At 38.0% G+C, this 16577-nt stretch overlaps 1 protein-coding gene across 3 annotated transcripts; it reads left to right on the top strand.

Annotated features, from left to right (window-relative positions):
- Positions 1 to 48: 48 nt before the first annotated feature.
- On the top strand, positions 49 to 16029 carry ATXN3 (ataxin 3). Of its 3 annotated transcripts, none has more exons than XM_083838324.1 (11): positions 49 to 397; positions 3857 to 4021; positions 4571 to 4615; positions 5932 to 6017; positions 6452 to 6518; positions 8871 to 8958; positions 9228 to 9342; positions 11091 to 11266; positions 11713 to 11836; positions 12594 to 12682; positions 13277 to 16029. In XM_083838324.1, the coding sequence occupies exons 1-11, from the start codon at positions 374 to 376 to the stop codon at positions 13369 to 13371; spliced, it is 1074 nt and encodes a 357-aa protein (XP_083694450.1). In that variant the 5' UTR covers positions 49 to 373; the 3' UTR covers positions 13372 to 16029. The 3 variants fall into 3 exon arrangements, with proteins under 3 accessions (XP_083694450.1, XP_083694449.1, XP_083694451.1); XM_083838323.1 differs by having other exon boundaries at positions 9210 to 9342; XM_083838325.1 differs by lacking the exon at positions 49 to 397 and adding an exon at positions 414 to 889 and having other exon boundaries at positions 9210 to 9342.
- Positions 16030 to 16577: the final 548 nt, after the last annotated feature.

Genomic DNA, 16577 nt, shown 5'->3' with positions numbered 1-16577 from the left:
GTAGGGATTTTTTCTTGTTGTTTTACAGCTGTTTTTGTTGCGTTTTGGTTTTTTTGAACGTGGAGGACCTTCCTTCCCCGTGGCCGCCCAGGCTGGCTGGGCGGAGCGCCGAGGGAGCTGCCCTCGCTGCGCTGTTTCCAGCCTGGGCCCCCACGCGGCACTCAGGCCTGGCTGAACAGGAAGCCGAGGGCGTCCCTCGGTTCGCGTCGTTACCTCGGCCTGGAGCCCGGCGTTAATTAGCCAGGCGTTAATCAGCCAGGCGCTAATCAGCGCACCCCCCCTCCCGGCCGGCAGGGGGCCCGCGCGGCGCCCGGCGAGGCGAGCTTTGGTTGGCTGCGGGGGGCACGGGAGGCGGCGGCCGCTGGCAGTAAACATGGAGGCGATCTTCCACGAGCGGGTGAGTGAGGGGCCGGGGGGGCTCCAGCGGCGGGGGGCGGCGCGGCCGGGCCGGAGGTTCGCTCCCTGAGGAGCCGAGGTGGGGCGGCGGCCGGGCCTCACCTCCCCGCGCTGCCTCTGGAGCCCCCATAGCCCCGGGGCAGGCTGTGAGGGTGTTCCCCCGGCAGGGACAGCCTTCCTCTGGCAGCGCGGGGCTGCGGCTTCTCCCCCTCCTCCTCTTCTTCCTCCTCCGCGGTGCCCTGTGAGGAAAGGAGCTGCCGCCAGGGCTCGGAGAGGGGCAGGGCTGGGCCTCAGCGTCTCCTCGCCCCCGTGCACGTCTCGGGGGCTTTAGGAAGGGGCCTGGGGTGTGCTCAGGTGCACGCCGTTGTGTCTTGAAGAGAGCCTCCCGTGTAGACGAGCAGTGACAAGCAGAACGGTTTTTGGTTTCTTGGTTGCTTCTCGGCTGAACCTGCCTCGGTTTGGGTTGTGTAATGAGCGAGGAAATGGAGTGCTGGTAAGGAAATCCTAACTCGGATGCTGGGCTTCTGGGTGCCAGGCAGCTTCCTGTTTTGGAGGATGTGCTTCTGGAAGCTACCGTGATTTAGCAGAGTTCCCAAATAGGAGCTGTTTGTGCCTCAGTGTGAAACTTAATTGTTTTTCATGTAACTTGCTGATACTTTTATTGTCTTAATGGTAGTACTAGTCTCTGTATACTGTTCTCATGGATACTTGTTGGTTTACTTAATGAGTAAAGTAAGCCAACTTCTAAAATTTCTTTTCTGGAATCAGTAGAACCTGAGGAGTGTTCTTTCAGGCTGGGTTTGGGTAACAAAATTTGCCAGACACCATCATGTTAAACAGCTGCTGTTCAGGGGATAAGTGTTGGATTTCAGCTGTTACACCCTGTGCTACAGTGACCTTGAGTCCCAGTCGAGGTTTGACAATGAGCTGAAAACAAGCGCACCTTCCTTTTGTCTTGCCTGGCCTGTTGCATGACGAAATGGTAACTGAAACTTCAAGTTCTCACAAGTAAAATTGCTTTGTAGTTTTGGAATTAAAAACTGCTGAAATCAAAGTGATGGAGCATGCTAGATTCCAAGTTATAAACTGATTGTTGTTCACAGCTGCTGCTGGTTTCGGTTGTGGGTTTTCTGGTTGTTTTTGTGTCTCACGTGAATGTGGAACGTAAGTGCTTATTAGACAGTTGGTTATGCAGTTAGCAAAGTGCCTGTGTGCCTGTTTTAAATTAGACTACCAAATACATACATTTGTTGTTGTTATTATAGGGGAACCTTACCCGAACCTTTGTCTTTTTTCTTAGGGGGTATTTTTTTTTTCCATCAAGCACACAATTTCGTGTCCTGTCAAAATACTTAAAATGCTGAATGTACACACACACACCCCACTTGAATTTGCACACTAAAGATATTTCAATTTTAAAAAAAGGATGAGAAAATAGGGTGTTTATAAAGGAAATTGATACACTTTCAACTAAATGAAGACCTAAGCAACGTGGCACTTGTAACAGGGGAGTGACATTTGCAAAAAATGTAGGAATGCTCTGGATTTAAGGAGCCCTCAGTGTAAAAGTTGGCCCTGTCTTTGATAGCATTCAAGTGGTTGAAAACACTGGAAGCAGGACAGCAGTTTATATCAGAGTAGGTTTCAACAGCGGGATTTCAGATTATGGAAGGATACAGAATTCTCTGCGTGAAAGTAATGAAAGTAACATCTCTTCCAAACTGTAAAATCGATTTTCTCTTCTGCGCTTTTACAGATTGTGCATACAAACATTGTTTTCACTTCGAAGATAAAACTCTTTCTGTACAAGTACAGAAAGGCCCTTTCATTGACATGTTTTAAGCCTGCAATAAAATTCAATTTCAAAGATATCGTATAGATACTGGTTTGTTTCTAATGGTTTCGTACAGCTCTGGTGAAGAAGCCTATGATTCTTGAGCAGGTTCCCCTGCTTTAGTTGTATCACTTGGCCAGCAGCAGGGCTGTGGTCCCAATAGGACCGGAGCTGCTGTGTCTCGAGTTTGTTGTTGTGGGGAGAAGATGAGCTGGAGGAGCTGCGGAGGATGACGCTTCTAAATTCCATTGTGCCCTGGCTGTACAGCTGCTCCAGCTTTAACTCACTGCTCAATTGAGTGATGATTTTGTAATGTGGAATAAAGGGAACTTTCAAGGTTCCTGCTGTAAGGGAGACCGTGGGAGATTCACGCATGTGACTTGTATGTTGCTTTCATGGCTGTTTAAAGAGTATTCCTCTAAGGCAGGCTCTTGTGTTCTTAGTTTGTGTGGGTTTGGCAGGGTGGGGGGCTGGTTTTCATTCTTTGAGGTTTTTTGTTTTAATACATTTGTTTTAATGTATAATCTTATAAATAGAACTGAGCATTGATTAAAACAAAGAGTAAAGATGCATTTTAAAACTGATGTTAATCTTGTCTTTGTTTATTTCTTAGAGAAAGATTGGTTTTGATGGGAAACTATAATTTCTCTCTTTTAACAAGACAGTATTTTATCTGCACGTATGAAATGGTAGAGCCTAACATGCATTCATTCAGATTCGGTTTTACTCTGTGCAACAAAATGATAACTGTTTATAATTTATTCATTTTTAACTTGGGTTGACAGTCTAAAAATTCTGTATTAATTTTTGTGATCTCCACTATGCTGGATGTTTTGTGTTTAAATAGTTTATCCAAAAATATTTTCAGTGTTGAATATGCTAAATTCATTTTTTTTTCTTGCTGTCTCATCATTGTGAGCAAGATTTTACAGCCTGTAGTTACTAGCTTCTCTTACCTAGTTCCTGTTTGTAAATTGCCTATGGAAAATGAGATTTCCTACTCTTCCAACACCTTATCACTTTCAGAGCAGTAAATGAGTTGGTTACAACCTGAACTGGGTGAGTAACCTGAAAGAAAGGAAACAAATTCTATAGATGTATACTTTTAAATCTCTTTGAAGCCTTAATGGTCTGCATTTCTTTAACCACATGTGGAGAGCAGATTGCTGATAGCTGCACCTGGTGAACATGAGAAGTTTAACAAAGAGCAAGAGTCTCTGTTGCTGAGAATATTTGTTACTGGGAATTAGGAGGAAGAAAAAAAGCTTCCTCTTTCATACGGTGGTAGTTTAGAAGAGGGCAGAATCCATTATCCTGCTGGTTGCAAAGTACTTGTGTGACTTGGTCAGGCCATAGGCAATTTTAGAGTATTTTCCAAAAACACTTTTACTTGGAATTTATTTTCTTCTAGGAAATACAGTAGTGGGTTTACCCCATCGTATTTGTGTGGGGTGAGGATGGGGGGGTGTATTTTACGGGTTGCACTGTAATACATTTGAAGAAAATATGATGGTGGGGGGAGTGGAGGGAAAGTTTGCAAGATTTAAATCATTGAATGTTTTTTCAGGCCAAAACATTAACATGCTTTTGTCATTGCTTTGGTGTTTCTTTCTTTTCCAACGATAGCAAGAAGGCTCGTTGTGTGCTCAGCACTGCCTGAATAATTTGCTACAAGGAGAGTATTTTAGCCCTGTTGAGTTATCTTCCATTGCACAGCAGCTGGATGAGGAAGAAAGAATGAGAATGGCAGAGGGAGGAGTGTCTAGTGAAGAATATAGAACATTTTTACAGGTAAGATCTTTGTAATTTGAGGTTTGACATTTGCCTGAAATCTAATATTGTGTAGCACAGGCTTGCTATTTTTTGTAGTTATAGAAGGTTCATTTCTTTTGCTGGTGTTTCTTAAGTTTATAGATATTTCCATTCAAGTATTTCAGATTTGTCATTTTTAAATAGTTCCATTCAAGTATTTCAGATTTGTCATTTTTAAATATTACTAGTATAGCTTTACAGTAATCCTTAAAAAAAGGGGGTGGGAGTGGCTACATTGTCATCATCTTACAGGTAGGAAGGTCAGGCATGGCAAGGACGAGAATTTTGCCTTATGTTTTTGTAAACTAGTGGCAGAGATGGGAACAATCTTCCATGCCTGTCTGTCCTTTAAGCACTAAGCATTTCTAATTTAAATGTTTGAGGTTTTAATTAATAAGCATGTTTGGGCATTGTAATCAGCCTTACTGAGTAGGAAATAATTAGTTTACATATTTGCAGTTATTTATTCTTGAATTCTTTCTGACCAGTACGTTTCTCTTTTCTCCCTCCCAATCTCACGCTGAGCAGCAGCCTTCTGTAAATATGGATGATAGTGGATTCTTCTCAATTCAAGTAAGCGTTGTTCTATACTGACAGATTTTTTCTTTATGCAATATATGTGATCTCACACATGGCAGTGGTTACAGGGCTATCACAGTGATCTGCAGAATGGAAGAAGCTGAAGTACCTACATTCCAGTTTTTACAGCACTCTCCAGCCACAGTAGAAACAAAGGTTTTTGTTTTGTTTTAAGGAGTGTAATGGAGAAGTAAGTAATAGGAAATACTTAAACCAGAACACCAAAAAAGGTGTTGAACACTGAACTGGGGCTTGTGTCTGGAATCGAGCTGTTAGCTAAGCTTTGCACCTTTGGCTGTCTCTGTAGCTTTGAGAGGTGCTTGTCAGTGTTCCAGAATCCCTTGAGAGCAGAGCCTCTGTCTTCCTTATTGTCTGATGTAGGGCAGCACTGTATTTCTACTCCGTGAAAAATGATTAACAGTTTAGCATTTCTTGTATTCTTGATGGTGTTGCTGCAGTACTGAAGCTGGAAAAAACCCTTCCGTATATTCTACCTTTTTTGTCCTGTCATTGCTTTGCTCACTTGCTACATAACTCGCTGGCAGAAAGGCAGATGAATTGATGATTTAAAATTTCTTACAGCATTATTACAGATAGCATTAAAAAGTTCTTGTAGAAGAGTTCAGATAACTTTTATTTTCAAATCTGCTGATTAGCTGTCAAAATGACTTTGAAATAATCTAAAATATTAACGAAATACCAATTTTGATATCTTAAAATATGGGAAAAGCTTATAAGCTATACCAATGCCTAGGATTTTGTTATATTTCTGTTCCTTTCCCATATAGTAAAAGCAAAGTTTCAAGTCTTTAGATTGATCAGAAAGCTTTGATAGACAGCTCTTTAAAATGAATTGGGATAGTCAACCGAAAAACACTAGCAGTAGCTCTGTGGTAGTGAGCCTGAGTTGGTGCTGTGACCTTCCAGTGGTGTGAATTTCAAGTTATTACTGTGGAGAAAGATGACGTTGCACTGAGTGGAGAGGGAGGGCAGAGCAGTACATTGAGAGCAGAGAGATGACGATATGAGTATTTGTGGGAGGAGAAATTACAGCTTTGACTGGGGAGTAAGTTTATTAACATGTCTTAGTTAAATCATAGCTTTGTTACTCCCTCTCTGGTAGGCGTGTTATATTAGCGTGTAAATTCATGACAGTTGCAATTTGAATAGTGTGATTCCTGGTTTCCTAGCAATGTTTTGAAATCAAAACTTTGAGAAAAATACACGTGTTGATAGTGGCTAAAATGGTTGCAGTTGCTCAAATTAGATTTGATTGGTATAACTCATTAAAAAGTGTTGTTTTTTGACAGGTCATAAGCAATGCCTTGAAAGTTTGGGGTTTAGAACTAATCCTCTTCAACAGCCCAGAGTATCAGAGGCTTGGGATCGATCCTATGTAAGACTCTTTTATTATTATTTTTAGCTTCCATTTTATGGAAAAATACTGACAATCAGTGATTTAGTTCTGTGTCTTTAAAATTACTGTTTCAAGCTCTGTTGTATCCTGATGTTTATTTTTTTATACTCTCTGCCTTTGATTTTTTTTTCTTTTGGTGGTGTGTATGAGCACCTCTCCTGTGTGCCTTTATGACATCTTAGTATCTGTGGCATCACAGGTATGAGATTTCAGTAATATGGATATGATAAAAAGGACAACTTTATAAATATTGTAAGTTACAAAAGCAGTATGAATATTCTGTAATGTCAGCAGTTGTATTACTGAAATTTTATTATGCAAGTTTAAATTAGTGGTAGCAAAAAACTTAAACATTAATATGAACTCCAATATTATTTAATTTTATCTATACCTTTTTGTTTTTCTTTTTACAGAAATGAAAAATCATTTATTTGTAATTATAAGGAACACTGGTTTACAGTTCGAAAGTTAGGAAAACAGGTGACACTGTCTTTTTTCATTTAAAAATTGACTTCAGAGTGGGGGTGGAAAAAACGGTTGCAAGTAGACCATGTGTTGGCCTTTTGCAGGCTTTTGCTGCAATTTGCTTTAATATAATAGTCATAATAAAAGATTTCAGTAAATGTTTGTTATATCACAAAAATGCCAGGCAGCTTTTCGTGAATGTTAGCCTGGGGAAAGATCCTAGGATCTATTCCCCAGAGAACCTGTCCTATAAGAAGCTGCAGCTGAGATAGTCTCTGTGACCTCTCAAGTTCTTTTCTTGCTTTTCTGCGTGAAGAATAGCAGAAAAATGTTTGTATGGAAGAGGGGGAAGTCTTAGATAAAGATTAGGATTCCTGTAAATGCAAGCTTATTTAATGGACTACATTATCAACATTGTAAAAATGAGTTGCCAATAGCCCTTTGTATGTTTAAATGGACAATAGATAGAAGTAAAAATTCAAAGTTGCACTGTATTAATGAATATTTATAATCCTTAGTATTTAAGGGTATCCAAAGGATAAGGTTGGGGAAAGTAGAATCACAGCTTTTCACTGTTTTTGAAAACTATCTGAAGCAGTTGTATGATAAGCAGGAAATAACTGTTAAAAGCAAGGGGTGGCCAAACACCTGCATGGTACATACATCATAACTCAAGTCACGTGCAGGTCTCCTGTAACGCCAGTGCAGTCGTTTTTCAGTAGCCAAAAATTGTTATGGATCATGCTGCATAAGCTTCTGCACAACGTAAATTAGTTGGTTTGGTGTGGTGGGCTTTGTTTTTGTCATAAACTGTTCGTGAAGTAAGCTCTTAAATTCTAACATAGTGGGTGGGAGTCACTCTGCCAATTCGGTTTTCCAAGTGCTGGCTACATACGTTGTCATCCAGTTTAAAAGAAATGCAATTATTCCTGTGAGTAAGCAAACTACTGTTCTGGCTTAGTTGTAAAGTATAGCTGATAATTGTTTAAAGGCATTTTTTGTGTATTTGAAATTGAAAAGGCTGAATGGTCCCTCAAAGCTATGGGAATGTTCCCTAGTATAAATACAACCACATCAGCTGGAACGTTTTTGATACCATTCTAGCTTAAAACTTCTTTAGTTGGAGGAGGGATGTATTTTGCTTGCACCTGCAGCTTGTAGCTACACAAAGCAATTCAAGGTTGTGTTATCTAGAGAGTAATGAGAAGGGAGAGACAAAATAGATAGAAAAGAAGGTCGAAGCCCTAGGTCTATTACAGTTAAAGCAGAATTAGTTCACCAGACCTTTCTCCTCCATACTATGTTAAGAGTTTATCAGTAATCTGTCTGTCATGTATGTTTACATAACCTTTTTATTCTTACCCCACTCCTACACTGGTGGTTTTCTTGCCTTATTCCAGTGGGAAGGGGTTTTTTGACTGAGAATTCAAGTGATTCGATGACAGATGGGTAGATAATCACCTGGAACAGAGGTGACTTACAGTATGGGCCTGACTGCAAGTGTATGACTGCATATACAGAAGTTTAGGTAGACAAATGCCTTTTTTTGAGAATGGAGATTGAATTCTTCTGCTGTCTGAAACTGTGCTCTCTAGTTAAGGTTGAATAATATTGAATGGGTATGGTATAAAAAAGTTCTTCAAATTGATTGCAATATATATGGGATTTTAAAGATAGAATATTTTACCGTACCTATTTAGTATGTTTGTCCCTAGTGGAAGTGTTATCGCCGACTAGTTGTCTTCAGGGAACTGGAAATATCTTGTGTATATTTCTCGAGTGTCAACTATTGTAATATTGTGTTATATTATTGATGTATTATATTTGAGTTCACTTTTCTTAATTTTTAAATTTAAAAATTATCCAGATGTAAACCATAGTTTTGAGTATCATCAACTATTAAAGGCATCATGTTTAATTAATATAATGGGAAGAGTTCAACTTGTTTCCTGTATCTACTAATGTGTTAAGATAGAGTATTAATTTATGAAAGATTTCTTCCTTCATCAATCTCTTAGCAGTTTTAAAACTAGGATTAAGGAGTATTTTAGATTTGTGTCTAAAATGATTCTTCTGCTGTTATATCTAGATTTTTGTTTTAATGTGTTTCCTGGTACCAGTGTCGAGTAATGGGAGAGAACATGCAATAATTTCCACGCTTCAGATCTCCTGTTAGCTGAAGAGTATTTGAAGGGAGACTTTTAGCAGTATAGGTATTGTGCTTCAAAAGACTACTAATTTGATGATTTATTTTACTAGACTGAGTTGGATATTCCATCATAGAAAATGACCACATTGTAGAGAAATGGATTACAGAGTAATCTTTATGCTAATTTGTTCTCTCAAACCTTTTTTTCTTAATTACAGTGGTTTAACTTGAACTCTCTCTTGATGGGTCCAGAACTAATATCAGATACATATCTTGCACTTTTCTTGGCTCAATTACAACAGGAAGGTAATAGTAACTTGCAGATGTTAAATTTCATTAACTAAAAGTAGGTAATAATCATTATTTATTAGAACTTAATGAATTCAGTTAATTACCCTCAGTTTTGTTACTGAAATAGTGAAATAACCCAAGTCCTTATAATGAAAGGTAGAGCCTTACATTTTAATAAATTGCACATTGTATTCCATATAAATGTGCATTTTAGAGTATTGATGTGTGCACCTTAATGCTGTAGACTTACAATTTATTTTTCTCAGGTTATTCCATATTTGTAGTAAAAGGTGACCTGCCAGACTGTGAGGCTGATCAGCTATTGCAGATGATTCGGGTACAGCAGGTGCAGAGACCAAAACTAATTGGGGAAGAGACAGCACAGTCAAGAGAACAGAGGTAAGGTAAACAGATTTCATTTTAATAATGTTCAGTGTGATTTTTTTCTATGATAAATGTCTACATGGAGACAACCCTCTTAAGATGTAATTAGAAGTACCTTTAGTTCAATGCTTTTTGCTATTGCACACTATGAAACCAAATTAGTGGAGTAACAAACAGCGCATTTTTAAGCGTGCAAAAAATACTGTAATAATTTGCATTTTTTTTGCCTTTGTTACCCAGTCTAGAAGTCTTCTAGAAGTTAGCAGTGATTGTAATCAACTCCTCCATGTAAGACATGGAACTCCCTTAATTCAGCAGAGTGCATGCAAGTGTGAAGAGTACATGTAGCAAAGTATAATAATTGCAAAATCATTGCTGAAAGCAGTGCAAGTACTTCACCAATTCTGAAGTGTTTTCAGTACATTCGGACTACAGTCCAGATTGGGCTTGAGTCATGAAGTGAGGAAAATGCAAATATATTGAAAAATAAAAATAGCTTTTCTGAACATCATTGTATTAACTGATGACAGATGATTTAATCGTACAATAGTATATTGAGGCCTCAGCCAGGGTTGGGAATTTAACTGGTAGCCACTCTGAGTAGAAAGTAGTGTGACTGAATTGAATTCGCAGGTTTTGTGGTTTTACTTGACTGGCAGTAGTGTATGTTGTATGATAGTACCTTATGCTGAAACAGTCTGTCATCAAGTGTTAACGCCAACTTTTTAATAGGAAATACTGATAAAACTTACTGGGTTTCTTCTTGTAGCTGTATTCATATAAGTCTTAATGAATAGTCAGTGCTTTACCTAAGTGTGTTTTACACACTGAAGAGTACTTAAGAGTAAGCAAAGAGGCTAAAATCAAAATGTCTCTGCAGGCAGTATGAATAGATAAGAGCAGGTTACCCATAGAAGTTGTATGTGACTGGCCCTGGATGTTCAAAGCCAGGTCAGATGGGGCTTCGAGCGACCTGACCTAATGGAAAATGTCCCTGCCCATGGCAGGGGGTTGGAACTAGATGGTCTTTAAGGTCCCTTTCAGTCCAAAAGTTTTTGTGGTGATTGTGATTTTTCCAACTATAGTAGAGTAGGTTAGCCAACCTTACCAAACTATCATTAATGGTAATTGATCTACAAGAGCACATAATGTACTACTTAAAATAATTTTATCCCATTTTTATTGTGAATAAATTGCATACTGATTTCCAAAAAAAAAAAAAAAAGCATAAGCTGTTTTCAAAGGAACAAGTTCATTATTATTTCTTCCACTTCATAAAGGTAAACTATGGTGTTGTGAATTGATGGAATAAAAACAGTGAACTACTTGGTAGTGATGTGAAAACTATGTATAGTCTGCAGAGGATCTTTGACTGTAGTGTAGTCATTAAAGATTCCTAAGGAAGAGACCACATGCACTATTATCTGCTGGTGTAGCTATCTTACTAGCAATGGGTTCAAATAAAAATATTCCTGGCTTTTATAGCACTACTACTTTTGAAGTTTTTCCTGTTAAGCAGATTCTCATCAACATATATACATAGGTTCAGGGTTTCAGTATCTTCATTTTACAGCCGAAGGCTATGATTGTAGTTTTTTCATGTTTGTTTTATACAGAACTGAGGAAGTATTTGTATAACAGATTATCACAATAGATTTTTTTTCCAAAGTTTAAGAATAAGTAGTTAAATCAGCACAAAATATGTACTTTAAGTCTCAAAGTATGATTACTGTCTGAATGCCTTAAATGTATTGACTTCACAGGCTGCCCAGAAGTGATGTGGACCAAGCAATAGAAGTTAACCATCCTTTTGATGGAACAAGCATGTTGGATGAAGATGAGGAGAATTTTCAAAGAGCCCTGGCTCTAAGTAGGCAGGAAATTGATATGGAAGATGAAGAAGCTGATCTTCGTAGAGCCATTCAACTCAGCATGCAAGGTGCAGTGCTCATTTAAATTTCACTTAGCATTCATGTTGCTTATGCTTTAGCAGCTACTGAAATCAGCTTCAGTCAGCCACTCTTTCAGTATGCTTCAAGCTCAAGCTCTCTGAATAGTCTGGCTTTGAGGCCTGGAAGGATAATCCAGACTTTCTTGTAGCATCTTGCTTCCTGCTTTTTGAAAAGTTGCAACTTTTATGTTAGCATTGATCATTAGGAGGCAAGAACAAATTGGCAAAGGGTGGTAGGAGGAAAGGAAAACAGTCCTAAGGAGAGAGTATGGCAGTGAAGTTAGCTTAGGTGCTTATTTCACTAGCAAGTCACTTTGAGGAGGGTGGGGTGTGTGTTATTTTTTTGGGGGGGGGAGGAGGGGGGCTTTAAGCTCTGGTTTTTTCAAACTTCATTTTGCTGTGATTAGTAGGATATGTCTTGTTCTGATTTTCAGGTTGTCGTCGAAGTGAGTGCTTGAACTCATTATCAACGAATCTTCCTCAGTCACCACACACCAGTCAGACAGACTCCCTTTCTTCAGAAGAACTGCGAAGGAGAAGACAAGCATATTTTGAAAAGTAAAGTAGCTGATAGAAAACTAAAACTGCATTTGGGAAGTAAATGTCTTATTGTTCAGTGCTTTTGGGCTGTGGGTGGGTTTCTGACTCAGGTCCAGCTTAACTTTTGTCTTTTAACAGGCTTTCATAGCATACCAGAATTTTGCTCTTCCAGGATGGTTCCTATAAAGAAATTAAGCCTGTAAATAGAGCGACTATTAGGAGTGCAATATCAATCTTGAGAAGGGAAGCAAATGAATGCATTACAGTATTTCCACACGAAATCCTGTAAATAACTTGCATAGTCATTTTTTTGAAGGAAAATGTTCTTGCTCTAAGACTTTGCTTCTGGTAGTGATGTCTCTACTGAGCGTCACATGGAAGTCATCTAGATGATGCTTCACTTTTGTGTTCTTAACACATTCTTGTGGTCTTGTTGTAGCTTTTCCTTGTCTCTATTTTGTAGTGATGAAGGAAATTAAGACCAGGGAGAAATGCTATAGATAACAGAAGTTAGATTTTGCATGAGAGGATAAAGCACGAATTCTGGGAAAAGTGCAATTTAGAATATAATGTTGGGAGAACGGAAGTCTGAAGGCAAGCAGGGGGAAACAATTTAAGAGATTTCAAGTATGGGTGTGTTATTCTACCAAACAGCAGCTTATACTACTTATACTTCTCATTCTTGGCCTTCCTTACAATGACATATATGATTCAGGATTCATACTATCAAGTCTGATATTAACTTTATTTTCTTATAAATTTATAATTATTTCAGGCAGCAACAACAGCTGCCGCAGAAAGATCAGACCCTGAACCTACAAGATAAGCCAGCTATAAGCTCAAGCACTCTGGAAGCCGACCCAGGTATTGTTTTTTAAACGTATTTCCAACTCTGAAATATTTATAAGGTTTTTTTTTCACCTTTGTGTTATGCGCTGCTTCCTAATTTTCCTTGCCTGCCTGCTTTCTCACCCCAGCAGCTGTTCTGACTATGCATCACAGCTGTTGCTCTTTTTTTTGGTGGTAAAGGAAAGGATCACTTTCTTTGAAAAGCCTATTCTGCTGTGAATGTCAATATCCTGTTTCAGAGTGAATTATCAGACAATTTGAGTTCTGGCTTTGCTTATTGTTGCTTAGTTTGGCTGGGGCATAATTCAAGAAACTAATCTGTGGTGGGATCTGTATGTAAGCTTTGTCGCTATTAAGTACTGGTGATCCAAAATTTGTGTGCATGACTTGATTCAAACTAACTACTGTGCATGGAAACCTAAGTGTAAAATGTTCAATTATAGTTTTAAATAAATTATTTTTTTTTCTTTTTTTAAAAAAACGTTTCAGGAGGAAGGGGGGAACAGGATAGATACGAACAGAAGGAACAAAAAAAACATTTAACTGCTGTTGAGAACTGCCTCTGTGCATTTCTTACAATTTATATGCATATAATTTTGTTTTCATTAGGAGGTGATATGAGTGAAGAAGACATGCTTCAGGCAGCCATGAACATGTCTCTGGAATCTGTTAGAAACCACTTGAATACTGAAGAGAAGAAATGACATCACAATTTTCCCGTCCTCTATTGTCAAAACACTAAGTCTCCATTATAATCTTACTGTGTGGATGTTGCACGAGCAGGGTTCATTTCAGAGTTTTGGAAGCAGGAATGAAAGGGGGCTGGAGCTCAGAATTTAGAGGGAATCTGCAAATGTCAAAAAGTTTGCACTAATTTAGAAAACCGTAGCGCTCCTGCTACAGAATATCTGTTCACAAGAGTAGCTTGTTAAAATTACTTAAACTACTCGTGTGGCTGAAGGTAGATATGTAGCAGTTGTAACTTGCATTTAAAAAGCAAATTTAAATTGTTTTGAAGAATTATCTAGAGAATACAAAAGGAGACAAAAAATGTTGTCAGCTGATGTCCTTCAATACTAATACTAAAATAGATAATAAATTATGTTCATAAATTAGTAATTATAAGAAAACACTTGAGATGGGAAAAAGAATTCAATTATGTTTATCTTAGATAACTTGTCATTCAGAATGAGTCATAAACTTGATGTCAACTTTTTGGTCCTGTTGTCCACTTTTGAAATGACCCATTCTGCAGGAGAAACTTGAATCTATAAACTTCATGCTTGGCAATTCAACAGAAAATCTCCAGTGTATTGTAGATTATAATGTTACTTCTGAATGTTCAGTGACTTGTGACCTTCTAATGCTTTGTGGTTTTCCTTTCGCTTCCAACTGTAGGTTTCAGATCCATGTTTAAAGTAGGGTTTTTGCTTTGCCATTTTGTCTTTTTGGCAGATATATTGCCATTACTTTTTTTTTAATTTGCTTAGTTAGTTTTTCTTATGCTCCTTCTGTTTACGCCACTGTTTTTACAGTAAAAATATAATGGGTTAAACAGGTTTTCTCTTTTATCCCTCCTGGAGTTTTTCCTCTCTGAGCTTAACCCTTTGTTCTGGCCTTTTAGTATGAAAGAGCTGTTAACTGAGTCTAGGAGAAAGGAGATGGGGAAGATTTGGGTGCCATAAAAACTAGTGCCACATATCCAGCGTGCGTTCCTGCAGTCTGAAGTGACCCCTGTGCAAGTAGCTCTTTTAAGAATGAATATTTATGTCTGTGTGGGTGTTCTTTCCAAAATACTTCTCGAGTGTCTGTCAGAATGTTGCAGCTTTTTCAGGAATGGCCTTTATTCATGCACCTTAAAATTTTTTATCATGCTGTTTCTGATGCTGAGAAACTGGGGAGCAAAGGATGGGGGATAGTTTATTGGTTGTAACACATCTGCTTTGATACCCAGGATGAGTGTGTAATAGGGTGACCAAACTTGACTTTCAACTTAGTGCAACAATTCAGATAAGTTTCGTTTTCCTAAATGGTGCTTGAAATACAAATTCTGTTTACATATAAATTATATGGAAGTGTTGTAGGTACAGTATGTAAGCTGTATACCACTTAATGCATTAACAGTTAGCACAGGCATTTTAAGAATAATCTTTTGAAGATAAACCCCAAATTCTTTATCAAAATATTCTGATGTTATATCATTACACAATAGTAACAAAGTTAGTATGGACCGAATGGTAGTTAGATGGAAATTGACATTCAGCATCAAGTAGTACTGTACATGAAAGGGCTCTTACCTCTCAGTAAAGTTCTGTTTACAGCGATGGTTTCTTGATAGGTTAGAATATTATATTAAACATAAATGGGTAGAATTCTGTTTTCTGTATGCTAAATTTCCAATAATGTCACCATAACCACTGGTATGTGTAAGATGATGTGGATTTCGACATGAGACAGCAGTACTTCTTTGAAGTTGATTTAAAATTTTGCTTTTTAAGGAATCCTGTCATGCACGTAATCAATCTTTGTAATATATTAAAGTAATACAGCCAAACAATGGCTTTAAAATGTTACATGTATGCAAATGCCATTTTGAAATGCTATATTTTTCAGAATGTAGATTTCTGACTGAAATTTATATGAAACTGAAAACAGAAAAGGAGTCTGTAAAGCACTGAATTATTTCTTTGCTTGTTTGCAAATTATCCACAGCTTTACCTTTCCTTCCTTTGTTGTGCCATAAAGTGATTCTGAAATAAGACTCTCCATTTAATAAGTAGGTGTAGGCTGGCAAAGCTTGTTAAGACTTTCTTGATACCAGTTCTTGGAACTCGAGCCTTTTATCCTCTGTAAGAATATCATAAATATTTCTGTAGCTATATGGTATAGCAGTCATGTTAAAAAATAATAATCTAGGCCCCTTGAAATGTATTAACTGTAACCTGTGACAACTACATGTTTTTGTAATCACTAAAGCATGGAGGTTTGGATTTGAACTTCCATGTTACTTTGTAAGTTCCTTCACCCAAGTGTTCTAATATGTGAGGAATATAAAGTAACAGTGCCTGAAAAGCACAAATGTGTGAGTCAGATTACAGGGCTAACCATGTTCCTTTCTGTGGAGAAACGGCATCACTGTACAAACACCAGTCTGACATTCAGAGGAATGTCAAGTTTGGTAAAGTAGGCGTAGCTGCCTAGTCATGCAGTTCAGAGGTAACAATTTAAGCTGTGTGTTAATTGCACCAAAGGAAAAGACTAATGCTAATTCTTGACAGAGCATGTTTTATGACCCAGATCTAAAGTTCAAGTTGTGTGGACCTGCCAAGAAGCTGTCAATAAAAACAAAAATTCTGATCTCACTTTCTTGGTGTTCATTCTTTTAATGATAAACACTTCTCAACATGTCCAAACTATGCTCATAAATACGATATTTACTAATTTAGAACCTACTCCTATTGAAGCTGAAAGATTGTTTTTCCCCATGTTGTAGCTTTAGGCCAAAGTCTTATTGTAAAAAACAAATTGACTTATCAATATATTTTGTAATTGTGATATGATATTTAAGGGAACTTCATACTTCATTCATCCAACAGACGTTTACTGTTTTCCTCACAGTCTATCTGACATAATTTGTGGTTTTCTGCCTGTAGAGATCAAAGGTATAGTGGGAATGAGTGATACTTGCTAGATATCTTCCACAATTCGTTCTGTAAGTATAATTCTGTAAACTGCTTTCATGGTTTTGTAATGAAAGCAAGAGGAAAAAGTGTTGTAATGCAGTCATGCCTGAATGCAATTCTTGTTAGGCATGGTATTATACATATGAACTATATAAATTGTCACTTTTTTTTCTGGGCTTGGAACTAATCTGATATGCCACTGGCTTACTCTCCTCCTACGTTTGGGC

Source organism: Anser anser (assembly GCF_964211835.1).
Source record: "Anser anser genome assembly, chromosome: 5".
Lineage (NCBI taxonomy): Eukaryota > Metazoa > Chordata > Aves > Anseriformes > Anatidae > Anser > Anser anser.
The sequence above is the reverse complement of the archived record's forward strand: the minus strand, read 5'-3'. Positions and strand labels throughout refer to the sequence as shown.

What these genes read in the sequence shown, in the direction of transcription:
- ATXN3 (XM_083838323.1), top strand. Translation starts at nt 374, where the DNA reads ATGGAGGCGATCTTCCACGAGCGG. An exon ending in AGGCGATCTTCCACGAGCGG is followed by an intron (nt 398 to 3,856) that starts GTGAGTGAGGGG and finishes TTCCAACGATAG; the next exon opens with CAAGAAGGCTCGTTGTGTGC. An exon ending in CATTCAACTCAGCATGCAAG is followed by an intron (nt 11,267 to 11,712) that starts GTGCAGTGCTCA and finishes TCTGATTTTCAG; the next exon opens with GTTGTCGTCGAAGTGAGTGC.